This window comes from Aptenodytes patagonicus, chromosome 9 (genome assembly GCF_965638725.1).
Source record: "Aptenodytes patagonicus chromosome 9, bAptPat1.pri.cur, whole genome shotgun sequence".
In the NCBI taxonomy this organism is placed as follows: Eukaryota; Metazoa; Chordata; class Aves; order Sphenisciformes; family Spheniscidae; genus Aptenodytes; species Aptenodytes patagonicus.
In genome coordinates this window covers 20,045,962-20,069,574 of record NC_134957.1, presented here as the reverse complement: position 1 = coordinate 20,069,574, position 23,613 = coordinate 20,045,962, and the positions used below count along the sequence as shown (strand labels likewise).

Here is a 23,613-nt window from a genome sequence, read left to right as displayed (position 1 = left end):
TGAAGTAAAATCTACAACGATATGCTCATATAGAGATCCCAGTTCCATTTCCAAATCCAGTAAACCCGAGGAACGAGTCAAACTGAAACCTGCCTGTGGGTGCACAGTAAGTTCTGAGCATATGAGAATTAGGTCCACCACTGCTGAAATCTTCACATAGCTCAGGTTGCTAAACTACATGCAAATCATTTGCTTGGAAATGTTCCTGAGACATATCACTGGGGTGCATCTCTATGACTATCCCTCTCCATCACTCTATTCTGGAAAGGACTGCATGGCTACTCCTTCGCACAAGCTCGCTCTGGCTCTTCACCTCCCAAACTTGTGTCGCCCGTTCTCGAATGGCAAGCTTCACTAAAGCATCTCTGAACCCACGACAAGGTAAGTGCCACGGTGAGGGGAGTCCTTGGGTATTTAAAGCAGCAGTGTAAAGATACTTAATCTTCACCCAGCTAACTACAACTTATCTGAAACCTGGCCGTGTCTGCCATCTTCTGCCTCGACATAACTTCATTCAGTTTTAACAATCAAGCTGTTTGCTCCAACAAAGAGCACAGGCAAACGTCATTGCAGCCCACTTGGAATACTCTAATGGGTAAACAGCTGTACTTTACCAGCCAGCAAACCAAGTTTACTTATAAAGTTTAGAAGATCATTTCAAGCACAGAGGACCTGGAAATATAATGAGAGACAAATGGGTCCTTTAGGAGGATAACATAACAGAACTGCAGAGGGTGTAATTCATCCTCCCTTCCATTTAGCAATGCTGCTGCTGATGGTTAAAACTGGGCAACTTGCTGAGCATGGGCAACAAAGCCCTGGAAAGGACAGGCTGTAGGCTGCACTTCTCCCGGCTGGAGATTTCTGTGTAGAAAATGCCTGGTAAAATCTTATTCACTCCGAAGACAGATAAATCACAATAATTGCTCTTTAGGGTCTGAGATAAATGCAGTCTCTGGCAAGGGTAAAGGATTTGACAGAGCCCAAACGAGGGTTTGAACTCCACAGGGGACAAGAAAGCCTCTAACACCCTCTCCTTCAGTCTGGGGCTGAATACTGGTTGTGCTAGAAAACAAGAAATGCCTCCAATCGCAGCAGCAGCAAGCTCCTAACGTAAGTAAGTAAACAACCCTGATGAATCTTAAACTACTCGTTCATTTTCTGACACAGAACCTCAGACATTCTGCGGACATGTCTCAAGGTCTAAGGCACTAGGGGTTGGCTTGTGGCTGAAAATTAGGAAAGTTTCTTATAAAACCAGCTATTCGCATCCATCGTGTTAGGAAATACTCCTAGCCATTCAAATTCCAGCCCTCCGTTCAAGCAGTCTTAACAAATAAAAAGAAAATTTTAAAGACCCTGCAATTGAGGAACAAGAAAAACTATACTTAGCATCATTGGGTCTTGTTGTACCCTCTAATTTAATTCTCCTCTATAAGTTTTATGGTAAATGTGGGATTTTCTGGAATGCCTTAGGTCCAAAGGTCTCTTGGGTAGCGGACACATTTACATTGTTTCTTTGTAGGAAAGTAACAGATCTGTGGAACTACAAAAATACCACAAAGAAGTCTCTAATGGGATTGCAGGCACTGAACTGGTTTAGGTTATGGCTGTGGGCTTCTTCCCTAATTCACAAAGAGCTTAGATGCCTCATATTGTGTCATATTAATAATTTGTTTATAAGTAAACATATATATTTAAGGATAATATCTCCCAGATTAATTACAAAGCTGCTAAATTAACTCACACATGAGCGAGCTTGGTCCGCGTTTCTGTGTCCCACCTCCTGCCAGCGGGAAGGTCTGACAGCTCGCAGCTGCTCTGCTGCGGGCCCAGGGCTGCCGATGCTCACGCGAGAGCAGCGGGGCCAAGGGCAAGGCAGGACCAGAGCGTGGGGGTGCTGTGCATGCCCGCAGCGATGCCCGCAAGGGGCTGGGAGGGGGCTGAGGAGCTTTGTGGCGAGGGGAACACAGCCCAGAGCATCCAGCATTTGCGATAACATTTTGGAAATAAAGTCAGAGGCCGCTGTCTGCAAGTAACGAGGCTGCAGTGCTCGTTCCTAGGATAAGGGCTGCTTCTGCTCTGACCGACACGGATGGAGGGAGGACTGGGCTCTCGTTCGCACATTAGCAGCTTGCAGTTCCCACCATTTACTGAATCAGCCGCTGGAGCTTAAATGAGAGCTTGTTGTGCTATGGTCTGTACACGAGGAGCATATGCAGGCAGCAGAGGAGGGATAAAAATGACCCTGCTCTACAAACGAGGCACTCATGCGTGTTCACGAGCCAGGTTTACAGAGGTGTTTAGGCAGCTGAAGGTGCAAGCAGGTACCTAGGGCTGCTCGCAGAAGAGCCTAAGCACATTTTTGTATATCTGGTCCTTGGTAACCTGCCAGACTATCCCAAAAAGGACAATGGACTCAAATTTCCTGTTTCTGGCTTCGCAGGCTCAAAGCTTGTTCCCTCTGTCAGATTTTCCCTTCTGAGCACACCTTTGCAGAGTGAATTTTCAACAGTTCCCCATGCCCTTTGATACCTCGAAGTAGCTACTCAATTCACAAGTGTGCGAGGTGCCACGCTTTTACCAGTTTCCCTTGCAAATTTGATCTTGCAAAAAACAAATCCAAAAGACTTAGTGGAACTCTAGAGGTGTCAATTTTTAGTACTCTCACATGTCCAGAAGTTCTGTTGTAATTTCCTTCTAAGTAGTCTGGGGTTAATGAGACTGAAGAGAATGATAGGAAGGAAAGAAATAATTATATATTCTCTTTTTTCTCAACATGTCCCAAATGTCACCTCTGACCTGGCTTTCTATTTCTGGCATGGACTGAACTCCCTCTATTTATTTAGCAGCCTACACACCATTACAGTAACATAGCAACAGTACTTTCAGTTGTGAATTTGAAAAAAAGAAAAGGAAAAAAAAAGAACATATTTGTCATAAGAAAACTGTTAAAGAAATGTTAAAGCATTGCAGTCTAGGAACACTTCAATAAATGCTTCTATTTTTCCCTTTACAAGCCAGTATTATTAGGTTTCCAGTCTGCAGACCCAGTGCAGAGGGATGCACAGGGGAACCAAAGCAGTGTCACTGTCACAAAGCCTGTTCTTCCTACGCCAATCAGACTGTCCCCTAACCTTTTTGTTTGTTTGTCTTAATGATGTTTCAGCTTGAATATTTCTCAGGCTCAGCACAGACGAAAGCGGGAGTTTAGGGAGGATACCGAAATAATGATGGGATTTATTTGGTGTTTTTCTCTCACTTTTCAAAAAGAGTTCACCATTATTTTATAAGCCATAGCTCAAGGGTGATACGACGCTCAGAGTTATCCGTCAAAAAGGAACATTTTAAAAAGCACAAAGTGAAGTTGGAGTAACAGTCCCATTTTCAGCTGGCAGTTCAAACCCCACTGTTTTACAGGGAAAATTAGCCAGTGAAGACCTTTACAAACAGCCCTGGAGTCAGAGGAGTGCCCAGTGAAAACATTTTGCAAATCCTATTTCAGTGGGAGCAACGCGCCTAAGTATCTCAAAAAAACAATTCCCTGAGCTACTTAAGTGCTTCTTATTTTTAAACCTAAGGCCTGAGTGAGAGCTCAATCATTTTCTTAGCATGGGTTCAAAATGTTGAACTTATTAAAAATAAAACTTCTTAAGCTTGCAAAGCTTCCACTATAAATATTAGTAAACAATACAGATGTAGTAGCTGGAATAGCAGTGAGCCTTCATGAAGCAGTGTATGACTTCTCGTGAAACTGTTTCTTCGTTGCTACTGTAAACTCAGCTGGCATCTCTTCAGATGCTTTTTCTCATCTCATAGCGGTTTTATCAGCACACAGTCACCTCTGAATGCCGGTGGCTTTTCTGTGGAATTGGCAACAGATCTTGGAAGCGCAGCTTTACAGCAGGCATACACATTCAGCTTTCCCAGCGTTTATAAACGCAATACTTCTGTAAACTTAGTGGCTTTACTGCACAGTTTGTAAAGTCTGCAAGTAAAACATAGTTCACGCTTGTTCCGAACTATTGGCTTCTCCTTGGCACGACCAGTTCATGTCAGCTTGAAAAAATCGCTTCACAACTGTAAAATCCTTGAACTTCTACAAACAGTTTCCAAGTCTGGTATGTAAAAACAGATTGTTCACAAACTATGCACTCTGCTGAGATTACCACAGTCGCAAATTTAGAAAGGGTCCCATTATGGCCATTATTCTGTCCAACAGAAATACGGATACATAACCCACGGTCCCCGAGACTTGGGAGTCACGGGATGAATAATATTTACCACTAACCGGGCTCGCAGAAACTATTGTCTTTTAAAAAGCATTGTCAAAAACAAGTCAAAATCTTTCAGATGACAATCTAAGTTCCATTTAAATTAACACCTTCATTGAAGTAATTTTAAATGCACACTAATAATGACATTTTACTGCCTTTCTGTAAAATGCTCTATGGGAAAGGATATTGAATAACTGAAATGCGCTGTTCAAGGCTATGGTGGAAAGCTACAAAACCGTTTTGACTGCAGGGATCAGGTGGAGTTTCTGGCATCAGAAGGGAAGGGAATAACAAAATCTCTAAGAACAGTTGTCTCTTTCTAACAATTACAAAGCTACAAATGAGTTAGCCTCAGAAAGGCAGTATTTTTCTGCCATGAAGACTAGACATCAGTTTTGGTTTATTTTTAACAAATACCAAGTTGCAGCAGATTTTAAAACTGAGTTTTGCATGGCTATATGTTTGTTGGTTCGTTTTTTTTTCTGATGCAACGCAAACTGAAATAAGTCAAGGATATTACTGTAAAGCAGAAAAAAATAAAAAGTTGAAGTCTTGCACTTTATTCAACAGTTAAATGAAAGTGAGGAAAATCTATTTTATCTGGCTGGATGCAATGTTTTGACATGCAATTTTCATTTCAAAGATGGCATTTTTTCCTTGTCTTATCATATTACTAATTCATTTCCAACTCAAATGAAAAGGACAAGAAAGCAAATAAAACAACTGTTACTGAGTAACGTTATAGGAGTAAACTTGTTCCTTTCCCTAAAAACCTATCAAATTGGCATAATACACATTCATAGCATTTTAATGCATTATTGGTAGAAGTCATGTGTTTATCCATATTATAGTTTTCATGCTACAACAAAGTGTTCACCAAAGTACTACTTGTAATGCTTTTTCCTCTAAGACATGTTTGATTGCATCACTAGTTTAATCACCACTCAAGTCAACATTTCCTTCTCTATTTCAGACTAGCATGTTTTTTTTTAAGTCTCTATTTTTGAATGCAAAGACCTGATAACTTGCGGGTTTCTGTTTTGAATAGAAACCAATAGCTGGACATTCCTGTGCACTGAAAACATGTAGTCAAAGATTAAACTGGGGCTTCAGGGCTATTACGGCTCCACCCAAATAAATAGTCCAAGGGAAATTATTCTGCTTAACATTCTGATACACAGGTTGCCAAGAACAGCAGTGTTTTTTAGAAATTATTTTTTTCTTAGAAGTCAGCCTATCTCATTAAACATTGCATTTAAACTACCAAAACATGGTTAAAATGGAAGAAAATGGTCTAGAATAAACATCACACTTAACCTACCAAAACAAGGTTAAGTGGTGGAAAATGGTCTGATTTGCACTTAGCTAATTACAAATGTTTAACTCCAATGATGGAAACTCCTCCCTAAAATAAATTTTCTGCTGTTATTTTACCAGTGAGATCAATTTGTTCAGGATTTCACCGAGAAGGGAACACGTATCTGCAGCACAGGAGCTTCTGTATGGAAGTCTTAATTTTCTCAAAATTAAGTTCTTCCTTAATATACAAACCAGACAGACTATACACTGGATTTTAAAATGAAGTAACAGCAGGAAAAACATAGGTACAAAACTTACAACTAGAACCAGCTAAAAGGCTCTGCCAACTTTCTCCATCACATGGGACTCCTATTCCCACCCAGCCTATAAACTAGAGCTACAAAACCTGCACAAATTGGTTAAACTAACTGAGATATTTCAATGAGAGTTCGGGATGTTGATTCCAGCAGGGTATGAAAGGTGGCCGTAACTCTCTATTCAGAGGGGACAGAGCTCAAGAGGTGAGGCTTTGTAGGAAGCATTTGGAAATAAATAAGGTTTACGGACAAAAATTAAGTTCAGATTTCTCTTTGATAGTTATTTTTTTGAAATTTCCCCCAAATCCCAAACCAGCAGAAGAGGTACTTGACCTCACATACCACTTGGGGATTTCTTTTAGGCGAGGGTGGCAGTGTCCTCTGCTGACACCAGCCCAACGCTAGATCAGAGAGCAGACGCTCCGCATCCCACCCACCCTTAGCAGTGCTGTGGGACTCTTGTTCCTATTACTTGAGCAAACTCTTCCATAATTCTACTTTACTTTTTCTTCTTAGTGGCCAGTAACTTCCCGTTTGTTCTCCTGATAAATACCAGAACTTCAGCTAAAAATGGAGAAGTCGTCTAGATTCTCTTATCTTGTAAAACCCTGGCAGTGGGGTGCTGTGGTCGAGTTCAGGCAGATCCCCCCAACAGTCAGAGACGTCCGTCTGCACCTACTTGCTGCCGTGCCCTTCTGACGGCACTTACAGCCCCTCACGCAGGGACAGCAGGAACGGACACTGCTTTACTAGCTTTGCATCTGGTACATTAATTTACACCTCTATTTGCCTTCCCAGGCCAGACACTCCAAGAAGAAGTGTGCTAAGAAGAGCAAGGCTAAATTTTCTAACATGGGGTCCATTTTGGACTCTTGTTCTAGAGATGCTGACAAGGAGTTTTGATTTTCAAGAATGTTTGAAGAATCCAGTCACTCAAGTAAAGTGGGAAACTTGCCTTTTTTTGAGCAAGTGGTCTTCCCTCATCAATTTGTATAGTACTGAAGATTAAAAATAGCTCTTCAGCTGGGGTACAGCTGTGCAGCATTGGCTGAAATGGAGCTGCACTGACTCACAACAAGCAAGCATCTGTACATAGCCCTTTACTATTGCAAACCACGGAACTTAACACTAAGTACTGGCGTGCCATTCACCGGAGCCGGCGGGCAGGCTGGCTAATACCGCTGCTGCTCCTCACAGGTGTGACAAACTACAGCAGAGCGATTTGAGGAGAGGTTGAAATTACCTGCCTGTTAAAAATCCCGTCTCCTTGTCCTTACCAGCACATGAACAATGTGTCTTCTCAATGGCACTAGTCTCTTCTTTCATTAGACATCCTCTGTGCCTTCTTCCATGTCTTTTTTCCCCTCATAGTGACTTTTTGCACTGGCTGTAGTAATTCCTTTGTTTTCTAGGCCATGAAACCATTCTCCCCCCTCTCCAATAAACAGAAAACAAATATTACCAGTCAGCGAGCAGATATATTTCCATATGAAAAGTATCAAAAAGCTGGCTGTTCAAGGCTGACATTACAGAATTGGGATACATGAACACCACTGCCCTGAGCCTTCTGAATTTTTTTTTTTTTAAACAAACGTAAACACTTTTTTCCCTTGCGGCTCTGAATGCCTAATCTAAATCCCTGGTTGGATGTATTCAGCACTAATATAAGGCACTGCAAAACCCATCAAACCTGAAGCAGATTCTCCCGTGACGTCTAATTTCCTACAGAGGCTGGTACTCACGAGCCACTAATATCAATACCAAAAATCTCCAGTGGGGCCAGGTTTTCCTCCCGTGGGGCTGAGTGTCAAGCTGTGCCTGAAACTTAGCATTTTTGGTCTAGAGCATGATGGACTTCACCTCCACCACCACCACTTCCTAGTTTTTGGTAGCAGCTTCTTCCTCTCTCTCCCCTGCCCCGTACCCAGCTCCCCCAGAGCTTCGGGGGTTCCCTGGCACCCTCCAGGCCCACACAGCCCCGACCGGTGAGAAGAGCTGGAACCAAGTGGGGAAATGAGAGCAGCACAGCTTTCAGGTCACACTTAGGGGACAAAGAACTGCAACACACACCAAATGCTCTCCCGGGAGACTCCTTGCACAACTGCCTCTTTAGATAGGCTGACGTGGTGGATTCATGGTTCAAGTATCAGACAGAGGGAAAAGCATTGTACATGCTATTAAACCACTATTAGAGTATTTGCCCGCTGAAGTGAAGCTCCCTGTGCTTTCTAATGAATTCTCTGCATTTAGCATTAAGCGCTCTGTTTTTACAGAAAGTTACACTTGGGTAATTAATCTCATATTCGTTTCCTGCACATGTAAGAGAGCAGCCTTTGTTAGGGAATGATAAAACACTTCTAAGAATAGCGCTACTAAGAGCATCAGCTTTGTAAGATGTTACAGGAAAAATACAGACTCTTAACACCTGCTTTTTGCTTTTCAAAGTTTTGGAAATAACATTCTGCTTACCTAGAGCCAAATTCTGACTTGTTTATGCGTAGAAAACCTAATTGCTTTCATCAGAGAACAAGCATAAATGAAGGTATACTTTGGTCTTTAGGCTCCAATCTTGCAAAGATGTATTTGTTTAATTTTATAAACACTGTAAATATTCTCAGTGGCTTCAGTGGGACTGTCTGCAGTTCCCAGTCACACAACCTGAATTCATCACTTTGTCTGGTCTCCTAACTACAGATTCCACTGAAATTAATTGGATTTTCTTAGTGATTGTAATAGATTGAGGATTAAGAATTTATCTGTGTGTAAAACAAGAGACCCTCAGGCCGGACCTTACAAAGGCCGGATGCTGAACTCAGGAAAATGTAAACTGGGAGACAACCCCGTGAGAGCAACTGAGCCGCTCCGGTGTAAGAGAGGTCCCAACGAGCAGCAGATCGAGCCCGCATTTGAAGCTCCCTGGAAGCTTCAGCTCAGACCATGGGTTTTGCCAGCTGAACACAAAGGGTGGTGTAAAGCTTGGGGATTTATGTACGTTGTCAGTTCAGAACCAGAGCCAACACCATTCTCCTGTAAGTGGTTGACACTTGATACCTACTGAAGTCAGTTTAAACAGTCATTGTTTTAAAGCTTGTGTTGTTTTTAAGCAGTCACTGTGGTTCAGCCTGAGCTATCTACCACCCCAGTGCAAGATGCACAAGCTACCATGCTGGTGAAACTATGTAAACAGTGGAAAAAAAATAGTTTACAGTGGGTAAGAGACAATTTGCATTTGGTTTGTAGCATCCACTGTGTAACCAGTCATATGAGAAAGGACATTAATCTTTGCTGTACTTGCAGCAGATTTCTTTCTGCTTTATTATGGACAAAAGAGTAGTTTATCCTCCTAACCAGAAAACAAAGCCTGATCTGCAGAGATCTGGCTAATCTAGTGGTTGATGTTTGAAGAATAACATAGACCCAATTTCCCTAGGTTTTGTAGTCCAAAATCTGAGCAGAGCAGACTGCAACTAGTCTTGTGAGCTGATCAGAGCCCCTGTTGTGACTATTATCTTGACTGTATAATGGGGGCTTTCAAATCCCAGCTTTATCACATTCTGTTTTCTCTACTTTGCCCTTTTATGAATATTGAGTCATCAAAAATAGCTTCACTGACAGAGTTACTAATGATACCAGCTGGGTGAATCAGTGGCTCTTACATTGTCTAGTGCCTGCTATACAGTGCTATTAGTACACTCGTTACGAAATATAGCAAAAATTAGATATCCATATTTTATTTGCAGCTCCCTTGAGACACATCATAGTGGTTATTTTAGAATTGGAAAATGCTAACTGAACAAAGCAAATATTCAGCCATTTCAATGCAATACTGTGATCTAAAAGAAGAAACTCTGGCTTAGAATAAGTTAAAAGTAAATTCTAACATCTGTAAATCATCCTTTCTCCTAGTTTTTAGTGCAAAGAAAAAATACACTACCAAATGATATCTACCACATTCTTCACGAGACAGTTATTCCTCATATTACTAGAAAAAGCTAACATCAGCAGTCCAGAAAAAATGCTGATAAACAGAAGTGAATACGACAAATGATGTAAGCTATGTATATGGCTCGGGAGCGTGATAGACGCATATGGTGGCATCCTTCTAGTACAGTGCAGTGCTCTGGGGTAAGTTAGGTTAGAAGTGCATGACTCAAACGAGTATTACCGATTCCAGAAGTGCAACAACAGTAACAGCACGCCCGATGAAGAACCATCACAAATGAGTATGCAAAATGGCCCACGATGGGCTCCTATTTTTAATGCTGTCCCAAGCAATTTTTCAAGGGTCATTTATTTCTACCCGGAGTGCCTTCCTCGCAGCCCCGCAGTGATACAGTTTCCTATGTTTGCAACACACACCCTTTTTTTTTTTTTTCCAGAAAAACAGGCAGGCAGATACAGAACGAAACAAGGGGCCCCCTTTACACATAATGCAGTTGCAGCTCTCCGTGCATGCAGTGCTCGCTTCTCCTCACCAGCCCCCTTCACCTTTCAGCTATCAGGAACTTTACAGCATGGCATCTTCTAGCACCTCTTTATCGCAGACAAAAGTAAAGCCCGCTGCTAGCAACCGCCTCTGGCATATTAAATTGGTAAACAAAACTATTGCAGATGTTGCCTTTAGCAAGTGTCATAGAAATTACAGAGCATCTTAACAAAGCAGAGCCTCCGAATTTAAAGTATTAGTTTTTTTCAGGAGGTTCTTGCCCTTCCCAGGAAAAGTGACATCTGAAATTCGGTTACAACAATTCTGTTAGTTACGGCAACATTAACTGAAACCAAAATGTGGTTTTTAACCTAAGATATGTTGCGTAACAACTGAAGTAGTATAATCTTACGAGCCGGGAAAGGTTAATTCCAAAGGGCACAAGAATATCGGTGAAAACTAACATACTCCATCAGCGCACGGACTTGTAAATCTTTTTGTTTTGGTCCAAGGCGAAGCCGAAGCAGGCGAGACATTTCAAAGGAAGAGCAAGACACCGCGCACACGCCGAAATCCGTTTAGGGAGAAAAAATATCAGCAGAGCCTCTGCACTTACGTATCTCTTGAGTTTCTTCTCGGGGGGTGATTTAATGAGCCATCCAGTGCAAACGACGTCCCCTGAGCTCATCTTCCCCCCCGGCGCGGAGCGGCGACGCGGGAGCCAGGGTGCGGGCTGCGTGCGCCTGTGCGTGCGGGTGCGGGTGCGGGTATTGTTCCCAGCCAATTTGAAACCAGCAGTAATCGGCTTCCTTCAGCTGTGCTCTGATACCGCTCCAGCCCGAGGAGGAAGTCATGACATTGATCACTGACACGGCCAGCCCTCCCTCCGCCGCAAACACAATGCAACACACCGAGCACGTGATGGGCGGCCGGGGCTCGCCGCCACGCAGCCGGCGGCTGCGACACCCACCGCCGCCGCCGCCGCCGCCGCCGCCGCCCGCGGGCGGCTCCCGCGCCCGGCCCCGCCGGCCGCCGCAGCACGCCGGGGGGGGGGGGAGCCCGGCGCCCCGGGGATGCTGACGGCCCCCCTGCCCGGGGGAGCAGGGTGAGTGAGCACCAGGGCCGAGCTTTGGGAGCTCCGGGAGGAGCGGTGGCTGCGGTGGCCCCGGTGAAGTCCCGTTTCGGCCCGCTGCCCCGGGCGGGGCCGGCCTCGACGGCGGGAGAAGGGCTGTGGCCTGGCGCCGGAGGCACGGGCAGCGCCGGGGGAGCGGTCGCGGTGCCGCCGGTCCGCACATCTGCCGTGCCCTGCCTGCACTGAAATGTCCACCTCAGCTTCCACCATCTGCCCGGTCCCCTGCTTCCAAACTTCTTCGGTTTGTGGATTTAAAGGTATTTCAGTGGCATGTGGTCCCCTGTATGAATTTACTACGAATAAACTTGATTTTTCTGGTCACGTCATTGCAGATTTTTTAGAAACAGGCTTTTTCAGAAGTGACTTCAGGGAGACAGGTTGCCACTCCACTGTCACAACTGAAAAATATGACCGCAGAGTGCGTAACATTGCTGATATCCTTGGAGTTAGTGCTCTCTCCAGGATGGGAAACTCCTGGCTTTTCAAGGACGGGGCAGCTTGTGTTCATTTTTAAGAAGCTGCTTGTAACTTTCACTTAGATTTAAAGTGGACGCGGCGATTCTTCACCGGGTTCTGTGAGTCTGTAATTTCTCAGGAGTCTCGTATGCCTCTGCCTAGGCACAGAACGCGCGGTGGAGCCTGGCTCTGCGAGGTGTGCTTAGCGGTATCAGGCCTGGGTGAGAGTTTAACGTCTTCACAGAATTTTTCACAGCTGTGCTGGAGGTCTTCGGCAGGGCAGGCTGACAACAGCTTGCAGTGTCACTGCTGGAATCTGACGAACTGGAAACCGTGCTTGGTTTTTTTCAAGATTTTAAGCAAAAATGTTGTGGCAATACGTATTTATCGTATTTAATATAATATGTACTATAAATATATGCCCTATGTACATTTACATAACCGTATAAATAAATCTGTATAAACTCATAGCATCCCTGTTGCTAGTGCTTTACATTATCACTGATCTTAAAAGAATCTTACCATAAATGAAAACTGTCATGAATAAGCTATAAACAATTTATTTCAAATGTGCTCTGACACCTCTAGATAGATAGGTTTTTGTTTGAGACTAAGTCACTTTCACGCAGCCTTGCAATATTAATTCCCAACCTGACATTCTACTACCACCCTCACTCAGCTCCATATATCCTTTACCCACAGTGATGTTTTAACAACTTCACATGTTTAATAGCAGGTTTGTGAACAAGGCTTTGTAACACTTCTCTTTGGAGAGACGCATCCAGCCATGGAACTTATTTAGGGAAGGAGAGTCACACTTTAGGGAAGGAAAGTGTGACTTTCCTTCCACATGTGACTTGACTGTCTCACTCTGACAGATTTTATAGCCTTAAACCTGAAGGCTTTAAAACGTTAGTCTGCCAAAATAAAATGAATTGTGATATACTTCTCGCGTTATCCCTGCAGTGTCCTAACAGTACCCATTTGTTACTGGATCATTCTTCAGGCAGATGGGTTCCCCTGCCAGGTTCCTTGTGCAGCTGCACAAGGAACAACTTATGAGGGGAGGGGGCAGGACAGGGTGGTGAGGAACCTGGACTGCCAAATGGATCTAAATACTGAATACCAAACCACAGCCTTAAAGAGAGCTCCGGCTCCGTCTTTGCTTGCGCTCAGTGGTACTGCTGCTTAAATCACCAGTAGTCCCCATCTCTTAAGGCACTTGTCCCTGCCCTTCTGCCATCTCCCCGTTACACAGGCACAGTATATTTGTGTGGCTACGGGATGAATTGAATCAGAAAACTGACTGCCTGGAAAAGAATGAGTCAAAAAAAAAGAGCTTATTTTCCAGCTGGATCAGGACTAGCTTCCTCACCGGATAAATGCTGTGGCCTGCTACACACTCGTACCTGACCAACGGAGGGGGTGATGCAGGGGCAGTAATAAGAAATCAGCAGTTGCTTAAATTGGCACTTCTGCCCAAAAAAAGCCTGCTGAGTGGTAGCCATGGTGACAGGGAGGGGTACATCGATTCTGTTCCCTGCTAGATGTGTCACTCCTCTGTCAGACGGCTCCTGTCCTCACTGCTGGAACGGCTTGGTTGCTTGTGAAGCACCTGCCAAACTACTTGCACGTTGCAGCTCAGCATATTCAGAATAAATAAAATCTGTGCCAGTTTACTTATGGTGCCAGTAGCCTCAGGGGAAATACAGGAAGCCAGAAATCATAACTAAGCAGAGCATGTGGGGGCTAACATGTTTGTTATGAAAGTTGCTGTCCCTTCTTGGTATTTGTGCTCCAAACATTAAAAGAGCAAATAAAGTTATTTTCTTACCCTAATGATTTTCATTGTGCTGATAATGTGTCACTCATGTATGTGTTGGACAATGGCAGGCTTAAAAATGAATGGTATCTAGCCCAGATGGAAGAAATGGGATTTCACTTTTGTCCTGCTCCATGCACATATTTTTCAACCGCTTCTAAACTATAAAATTCTTTACTTAAATCCTTCATCATGACGGTGAATGACAGGGTCTTTGTTTTAAAAATCTTACAGTTGAAGACATATGTAGAGAGTGAGCTGAGGTTGGAAACAGAATGGAAAGTGAAGGGAAAGAAGAGCAAAGAAAAATTTATTTTGGCTGAACATTTCTGCAAAACCCTTGGGGTGTTCTATTTTAGTTCCAGCTTTTGCATTTATCCATTAGCATTTAGTTTCAGACTTCAAGTATGTTTTGAATACATATGCTGAAATCACTGGCAAAACCCAATTAAAAAGGTTTAAAAATAAAAATTATTTTCTTAATATTATTGCAATGCCAAAAGGGTTGAAAGTGTAGAATTACCTATGTTTGCTTAGGTTTATTTGTCTTGCTTTTTAAGCTTTTATTTTATACATATCGCATAGTTACCTTGAAAGAGATCAGGTTTTGCTTGGTAACAGTAGCATCAGCCAGTGGTGCCTGCCTCTCCAAATCTGCTGTAGGCAGAGCTACAGGAATGTTCTCAAAAATGACTGACCACTGAAAGAAACCAAACCAAAATGACTTGCAGTTAGGATAAAATTCTCTTTCTTTCTATATGAGATCAGAGCCAGGCTTAGCAAATCTTCAAATTCTGAGAAGAGAGAATTTTTTTCGTGATGTGATGCTGCCTAGAATAAAGTCATAAGCTGAGAAGCCTTCATGGGTATGAACTGTAGACATGATTACTGAGAAAGTAAAAACAAATAAAATGTAAAACATAAAATTGAAAGCCCAGAAGGTAAAATCATTCTCTATCCTACACAAATTGTACAGGTCACTCATGTACTGGTGTGCCTCAATCAAACTTCAAGAATCTGTCTTTATTTGGATCATGTCAGAGTGTTTGTCCTCACCACACTAACCTCACACGTGCCACTAGCAAAGATCAGAGTAAGCATGATCAGTTTGACCCTGAATGTGTGTGCAATTCACATCAGGCAGATACCGAAGAGGAATTCTCTGCTCGTCATGAAAGTACTGGCCTACTCCTCTCCTTTCCTAACTCAGGCTACTGATGTTTCAGGGAAAAACAACACTTGACTGCTAATAAAACAGAGGAGAACAAATTGGCTGATGGCGTTTGATGGGAAATTCCTTCATGACCCTATAGGCAACTGATTTAAAGAAGTAAGTGTGCTATTTAAGCTTCCCCATTTCCATGTTGCAGAGCAACTGGTGGTGTTATTATTAATATCAAGAGCAGTGAAAGTTCTTGCTCCCCTGTGGGCAGAAGAATAATCAGGATGGAGAGGATGGGAAGAATCAGGAGGATTTATTTCATTCATAAATTTATAGGTATCAAAGCAGGAAGAGACACTGGAGTTATCTAGACTGGCATTCCCACAAGCATATATTTTTCCCAGAATCTAGCCCCACATTTAATTTACAAAACCTGGCTGGGGTTGTGAAGGTTGAGATGCATGCAAGAGACAGCCATAGCCCTGGGAGAACAGCCCTTTTCTCTCATCTAGTGACTGATCCCTGTTTACATATGGAGCTCGCACCACACTTACTCAGCAAAATGCTAACATGCCTCTGCAGCATTCCCACAGCAAGCAGAAAAGCCCAGTACCACAAAAAGACATGACACAGTATATATGTTCCAGCTGTTCCTGGCTGTTACCACTCTGCTCCCCCCTGCAGACAAATATTTCACTCTCTTTCCATTCACAAGGACAAATTCAGCAAAGTCACAGGGGATAATTCAACCCCTTCTCTTCCTTTCAGTAGCCTGTCCTCACCATACAAATCAGGTCTAATAGAGGAACACACAGATCATCAGAGCAACACCATTTGTTGTTGTTTAAACAATTAACTACAAAAATTGGAGCCTGACCACTGGCACAGAACGATGCTGAACCTGTCTGCACTACGCTGACAAATATATTCTGCCTGAACCGTGCTGCGTAGTCGTTCACCCACAGGCTCTCAGCCGCAGCGGGACCCAACGGTCAGATACCTGCTTTCGAAGCAGGAGCCATTGTGAAAATAAAAAAGAAAACAGACAGTTGAACATTGCTGTGGTTTTGCTCCAGGAAGTATATGAACTATGTAAGCTGCATGTGGGTATGGCCTTTATTGTTATGGACAGGGCAGAATCTAATTTTACCAAAAGCTCTCATGACACATAGGGAGAACTCTCTCAATCCGTTTCAGAAAACAGACCAACGCCCTCTGGCACTAGTCTCCTCTGGGAAACAGCAGCAGACATCCAGCATCTCATAGGAAAGTCTCCTGTCTCCCATTCAGGAAAATAACTGGTGGAAGAGCTGGCGTTCTGCTGAATAGCGTATTTATTTGCAAATGTACAACTGCCTTTTTCTAAAGTGGGGGTGGTAACAAACACAGCCCCACTTTGGTACAAACCTCTGGTCTGGCACTTTTGCCAGAAGACAGGTTTCCCTCTTCTCCATCATCCACGGAAGCACACATGAAAAATTGCGCTTTTGCTACTTTTCAGCTTCTGTTTGCGGACTAGTAAACAATCTTGTGATGTCTACACAGCCAGTCAAGCAAGTCGTGGCTGTTACTCTCTACATATGCATCGGTATCAACCCTTTTCTGAGGATTTCCTCGTGGGGTAATTTTATCAATGGCCCCTCAAGGTCAGCAAATAATCCTTGTGGCTGAGGGAGGAGATAAAGAAGTAGAGAAGATGGTAAATTTTTTAAAGATCAAAAATTTCTTTTCCAATTGTCTTAATTACTTTTAGAAGCTAAGAAAAATCTACTTCCTTTTCCATATATAACAACGATGAATACTACTCAGCCCACGTGTGAGAGGGTCCACTGATTAACTTTACACGGCAATTTGGAGGAATTCACCTGTGCACAGCTGATGGATTCTGGTGATATGACACAGTCAAATCTGTAACAGCCAGAAATCCAAAATAACCTATTTGACGTCAAGATTATGACATGCCTCTTCCAGATCAGAAATAGCAAATTATTATTAAATTTTAATTTTAATCTCCTGAAAGCGAGGATTTGCTGAAACCAGTTCACTCCGAACTATCCGGAGCAGCCTGAAGTTTGGATGTGAAGCTTAAAGAAGTCTGTAGTTTTATGTTTAAGTGAAAAAAATCTACTTAGCTATTTTCAGACTCACAAATGTGGAAGGCTCATCAAGAAGTGCAGGATAGGTCTCGGTTTCCCTAAAATATTCTTACTGAGACAAGAGAACACTCCAGAGTGATGAGAAAATGAACATAGGAAAATTAACGTGGGACACTGTCTGCCTCTGTTCCCTATGTTGCCCAAAAACATGTTACTGACAGTTATGGGAACCCTACCTCTTACACTGTGATTTGTGAGAAATTTTCATGCAGATGGCAAAACAGTGGGTGAAACAGATACCCTCCCCTTCTAGGTAATTGAAGGAAAAATGAAATACTACTTTATTTAATTAGGATTGAGTAGAGGGTGTTAGAGCAAACAGACCAGATTTCTGAACTATGTGTGTAAAAGGTTGCCCTGTGTGAAGAATGTAAATGCAGGAAAGGAAGAATTGGTTTGATGGCAGCTGTGTGTTTGTGACTGTTACAAAAAAGGAAGAATCATTACAGGATGAGGAAGAAAGAAGGCCCAGGCAATCAGAGGAGCAAAATAGCAAAAAAATGGGGGAGCGAGGGGAGAGGCAGAAACAGATTCTATGTGGACTAGGATAAACTAAAACAGCTACTCTAGTTTAACAGATCCTTCAGCAGAAATGGATAGTACTCTGGAAAATCTAACAGGTTCAGTCTAGTTTTCCACAGGGAGTGGATTTTGGCAAGTAAAAATGGTAAAAAAGGACAGGGTTAAAAGCATTTTCACAGCAGGATAAAGCCTGTGGCAACTGAAGAGATGGCTTTTGGCTTATGCAATGCATCTGCCATGTTTGCAAGGCTAATGGAGGCAGGACTTTACAGTATCCTTCTGCGCATTTCTTGTATTTAAAGGAAATCCTGGTGCATGCTAAAACCTTTGAACAAGAACTGTTACATTTACAAATAGTCTGTGATCAGCTTAGGGAAAACAGTGTGAAATCAAACCCATAGAAACAGGCTTTTGCTTAAAAAAGAGATCATTTATTTTGGGCAGAGAATTTGTGAAGAAAGAATTTCAACCATCATTAAAGAGAGTTAAAGGCTATACTGCACTGGCCTGCTTGCTGGATACTCACAAATATTCAACATTTTGTAAGATTCTGTCTCTGTTATGGGCAGGTTATTTACAGGTTTTCAATATCGCAAAACCACTGCCTAGGTTAGGAGAGGAAAGGATGCCAATGCAGTGAACAGCAAAGTGTGCTTCAGATTCATTTCAGTTGGAAAAACCTCTTTTGACAGCTTTTGCTTTGATCTAAAATCACTTTTAAAATGCCTTTCACTTTCAACAAAACTAGTCTCTTCTGGTCAGGGGCTCTCTTGAGGCAACGCTCCAGGTTTTGGCAAAGTCGTAGCTTATTACATCAGGAATTGTTGTATGACCTCCAAAGGAATCCCTGATCATTGTTAAATCTGCGTGACATCGTTGTTTGTAGGTGGGCAAAATCTGGCGTTCATGACAGCATACACAATTATAACATTGTTTATTAAAGCCTGGTTTATGGTAGCTTAAACTGATACAAATTAGCGTGGCTGCAATCCCACCCTCCATCTTGCCATGTGTCTGTTTCGCTGCTGTATTGGCACTGGCCCTTGTGTGTGTGGGCAGTTGAGTTGTTTTGCTGTGCTGATCTGAGAAAAAATTAGTAACTCTCTTCGTTGGGCTCAATTTTTGCTTTTTAGAACCTTGAACTAACCCACCGCTCACCTGCAGAAACACCGGTAACAGTGCAAGGGGCTCAGGAACGCAGAAACATGGTGTGGGGGGAAGGAGCCACTATGTTTAATTTCAAAGTTGCAAAGGACTAAAGGTATCCATATAGGCAATTAAGGTATCTTTGCAGTAAGTTCCTGATGAGGCTCAGTAAATTAACACATTCTTATGTGATCACATAAACCTGGCTCATCACATCCATGACGAGATGACACTTTCATAATTTACCAAACTGTGAGAGTTCCTGGCTCTCCCACTGAGAAAATGAACACGCAGCCAAAAAAAAGTGGATACCAAGTGAAAAAAGGTTTAGCAAAAAACCTGTGTGGTTGGGAAATACAGCCATATTAGAAGCCTTTGCAGTATTACAGCTTTTGTTGCTAAAACCTGGAATTAAAAATGCAATATTGCATACAAAATAGGAAAAACCAATGAGTGTTTGTACAGCTATCAGCTCTTTGAACCAGGTACAAAGGATACATTAGCTATTTTGGTATAGTTTTCAATGCTGAATGAGGTCTTGTATTTGCAAACCCTAATGGCAACTCCAGAGACTGTCTGTTGGGCAAAACGAAAACTTGATACAGAAAACTGATGCATGAATATGAAGCCTGCACCACAAAAACCAAAAAAAATCCCCTTTCTATAAGAATACTTAATGTCAAGCCTATTAGAATACATTGCTTGGATGTGCTCGTGCCTGTAACCGAGGCAGGATCAGGTAATCACTTGTTCTTTGCAGCCATGAACTACATCACGCAGGGGCTGGACTGCTCTTATCTGCTCAACTGCCACGCAGCTCTGCAGCAATGGACATCCTTGGAAATGACATCTTCAGCAAAACTTGGGTTACAAATGAGTGACGCATAAACCAAGAGCTCATTTTAGAAGTAGTTTCTGTATTGTAAGCTCTAGAGGAGGAGGCCTAGGTTTCTTTCTAATCCTATGAGGAAGTAAAAAATCTGGAACCCTAAAGTGGATAAACTTTAGAAGGGAACCTACGAACTAAGGATCTGAATGAAACAGGGCTGTACATACATAACCAAAGTTACTTGCAAGGACATAACCACTGACGTATGAACGGAGGCGGCATTTCTGAATTCTCAGCAACAGAAGATGTAATAACGGAAACTGGCAGAGATGGCTTCTCTGCCAAAGAAGCCACTCCAGCCAGGCAGCAGACTTCACAGAAACAACAGTCATTTCTTCACTGAAAGAAGTCCTTCCTACGAGATTTGGAAAACAGCTTCTCCATACAATGTCCTCCTTTAGCATAGGCCAAATGAGGGAGCAGGTAAATGGTTAAGACAACTTAAACAATAGGAGGCACATATTAAACCACAGGCGCAAGAGATGTGTGGCGAAAGGTTTTCACCTTGTGAGTTGACTTGAGAACCAAGAGACAGAGATAGTGGTGGTAGATGAAGTCTGATTATATGCCAGTGTGTGAACTTAGTCCGGGTTTACTCACATCCCAGCAGCCAGCTGTTGCTGGAAGGGAAGCCTCGCTCTCCTTCCTGTCCCTAGCTATGAACTCCTCCCACTGCTTTCCTTGTATCACTTCTGGCATTTTTATGACCATACAGCAAGTCTGTTTAGAGCATTAAACCAGTAGGAAAATTATAAAAGACGGGAAATAGTTTTCTGCTGGGTCAGCCTTGCTGATATTGCTCACCTTATGTTAAGATGAATGGCACTGCCTGCACAGGACAGCACAGAGCGAGACCCCACCTGGAGAAGGGTAGTGAGACCACCATTTTCAGACTGCTGTTAGGTTGGCTGCGTTGTAAACTACATTTTGGAAAGGATGTAAGAGGCAGAAACACCATGAAACAAGACAAAGAAGATACAAGGAAACCCCTGACACATTCATAGGAGCCTGCATGAACAACAGAAAAAGCCTAGGGAAAGCTGTTTGAGAGCAGTACTGTCTAGAAGATGCTTGAAATACAGACAAGGAAAATATTGCCTATTTTCTGCTGTGTTAAGAGACGTATGATTTTGCTAGCAGCCTGAGCGCACTAATAAGCCTTAATAATCCTGGCCAGCCTCACCTGGGGCCTTTACTCACACTCCCTGCCCATAGGCCCTGGAGGCCCATTTGGGCTCAGCCCTGGACCTTCAGTCCCTGCCCGAGTTGTGCGGTAGAAGGACTGGCCTTCAGCTCAGCTTAATGTTGGACCTGCCTGCTGATCACTAGACTGTGCCTGATCCTGGTTGCCCTCACCAGATGTGATTATGACCTGTGGATTGGCTTGACCTTGGATCTGCTTTGTCACCACAAACTCACCTGATGATCTGGACTGGCGGTGGAGCCTGGCTACCGTGTCTAGACCTGCCCTCCCTGCCCAGGTGCTGTGGGGCTGGACACCAGCTGGCGAGGCCCCTGCCCTGTTGCCCACGCTACTGTGCTTGGCTCCCCATCCTTCAGGGAGCAGCCAGCCCTTGCTGTGCCCTAGGACTTAGCTCAGACAGGCCCTGAAGGCCCAGGTCTGAGCTTAAAGGGGGCTCCTGGCCCCCATGGGCAGAGGAGGGTGGCCAGGGTGTATTAGTGCCCCTGGGCCTTGAACACTTGGTTCCTCAGCCCTGTCACCAATGTCCTTTTAACCAAGGCAACCATGAAATTCTGAACCAGTTAACAACTGAGATGAAAAAAGAAGTATTTAATATAAGCAATATATAAATAGCAACACTCGATAGAAGCTTTTTAAGCAAGATCGTGACACTGCAGTCAGGGTAACGTGTGGTTAGTGCACTGTGGTTGCTCACACTTTGGCTAGGCTAATGTAGGTACAGAGATAAAGGTGGCAACTATGCAAGTCAACTTGCAAACACCTCAGAGATAGCACTTTTGTTACTCCCAGATCCTGTTTGTTTCCAAGCTATAAAGCTGTTTATTCCTTACAGCTAACATGTTTTACACAGTTGTGGTTTAAGTTCATCGCTACTACATTTAAGCTAGAACTGACTAGCGTAGTAGATGTGGATTTTGGAGCATGGCATTTAATGGAGAGCCTCCTGAATGTGCACAAGGGATCAAAGAGATCCAAAAGTCAGAGGATACTACCTAGCCAAGGCCCTTCTCAACAAGACACTTTTGCCGTTCTGGGGGAAGGTACTGAATGTACATGATACAGTTCTAGAAGTAATTAAACAACAGCAGGTAAAAGATGGTTTACAAGTCTAATTTACGTATTTTTTTTCCCCTATTCTTGATCAAATCAGTTTTAAAACTGAGTGGCATTCATATGAAATAGCGCATGGGCTGCCGGATCACCTTGAAGTCAGGACTCCCGCAGCCGGCCTCAGGCGAGTACAGGTCGGTGTTGCCACCTAGTGGCATCTGACAGCGGTACTGCCACTTGTAAATTGGGTTTTCAAGTTAGGGAAGACACAAATCACAACCGGTATTTAAGACGCCTTTTATTATTTAAGCTGTTCTTATCCATAGAATCAAGTTTTTCCTGCTAACAGCAGATAACTCTCCACACAACGCATTCACACGGTTCAATTACGCATACACACACGAAGTTACTTGGTTTGTGCAACAGTTGGGAGGCCAACCCCCCCCGCTTACCAAGGTGCTCGGAGAGTCTTTGAAGGGCTCCTCTTTTTTCAGCAGGTGTATGCATAGCCCTGTCGGCTTCATTTGTATTTAGCAGCCATAGCCACCGCTTTTTGGTTGTGGTCCGAGTTACGCAACCTGCTGATGCTTGTGCGTGCTGGTGGCCTTGTACGGATTTGGCAGACTCTTGGTGTACTGAGTTTGTCTGTTCTTGTGAATTCCACAGATCTACTGGTCTCTAAAGTTTATCAGTTCTTGGGGGATTTTCACACGCTATCTCTCAGCACGTACTATTTCTTTCTGCAGCCTGCTTTTTGGTAACATTTCTCCATCCGCACCCATAGGTAGGTACCTATACAGCCCATCCACACAAACTCACACAAAAGGGGCTTTTATAACAACTTGGCCTATAAAGTAATTCCACAGAATACTAAGATTTATTTTAAAAAATTACCCAAACCAAATATATCTGTGCTAGAGAAATTAAGACCACTACAATTAGTCCCCTGTTTGGGAAAGGGGATTTAAAAAATCTTACGGCCTTACCTGGATAGTATATGAAAATGCTCCTGGAACTGTATCTCATCAACTCTTTACGTATTTCAGCAGTGTCTGAAACATAAAAGTGGGTAACAGTGAGCCTAAGTATATGCAATTTCTCTTTTTGTGGCTGACAAGAAAACATAATTCTCATCATACAATATGTCAAGTGCCATCTTTCTGAGTTGGACAGAGGAGGCCTTCTTACTTGCTGTGAAACCTTAGTGTGTAGGGGACTACACATTCAGCCCTGGTGATTGTGTCTGGCAGACTGTAAAACAAGGAGTAATAAAACTGGGAAAACAAAGAGCTAATACCTAAATCTACAATTTTAACATGACAGCTAGCCCCCTGCCTCCCAGCCACAGGGGGAAAAAAACCACAATTGGAGAAATTCTGTGGAATTTTGCAAATATATTAGAAAAGATACGAGTAAAAAAAAGTATATAAAGTAAGTACAAAAAAGCACTTCACTACTTTTTTTATAATTAATTAGATTATCACATGATAATACTGTTGTAAGACTAAGTGATTTTTTTCAGCCAATGGCCTGTGGATCCACAGGAGTACACAACATAGTCTAAGAGAAGCAACTAAGAACATCTATGCAAAGTGCCAAATGCAAATGTTAAGCACACAAGCAAAAAATACCCAAAGGGGATCGTTCATGAAAGCAGCAGCTTGATTGTTTGGTACAGCATGTAACGTTCCTGTGAATTTCAAGTAAAAAGCAAGCTGTGACAAACACTTGAGAATGTTTTGCATAAACAGAAGC

At 43.1% G+C, this 23,613-nt stretch overlaps 1 protein-coding gene across 4 annotated transcripts in view; it reads right to left on the bottom strand.

Annotated features, from left to right (window-relative positions):
• Positions 1-11,236, bottom strand: part of GAB3 (GRB2 associated binding protein 3) — a 69,416-nt gene extending 58,180 nt beyond the window's left edge. For 2 of the 4 annotated variants that reach the window (XM_076347357.1, XM_076347355.1), the window contains exon 1: positions 10,936-11,177. In XM_076347357.1, the coding sequence (XP_076203472.1) occupies positions 10,936-11,007 (72 nt within the window). In that variant the 5' untranslated portion in view covers positions 11,008-11,177. Of the gene's footprint in view, positions 1-10,787 lie in introns of all 4 variants that reach the window. The other 2 variants (XM_076347358.1, XM_076347356.1) reach the window with 2 other exon arrangements.
• Positions 11,237-23,613: the final 12,377 nt, after the last annotated feature.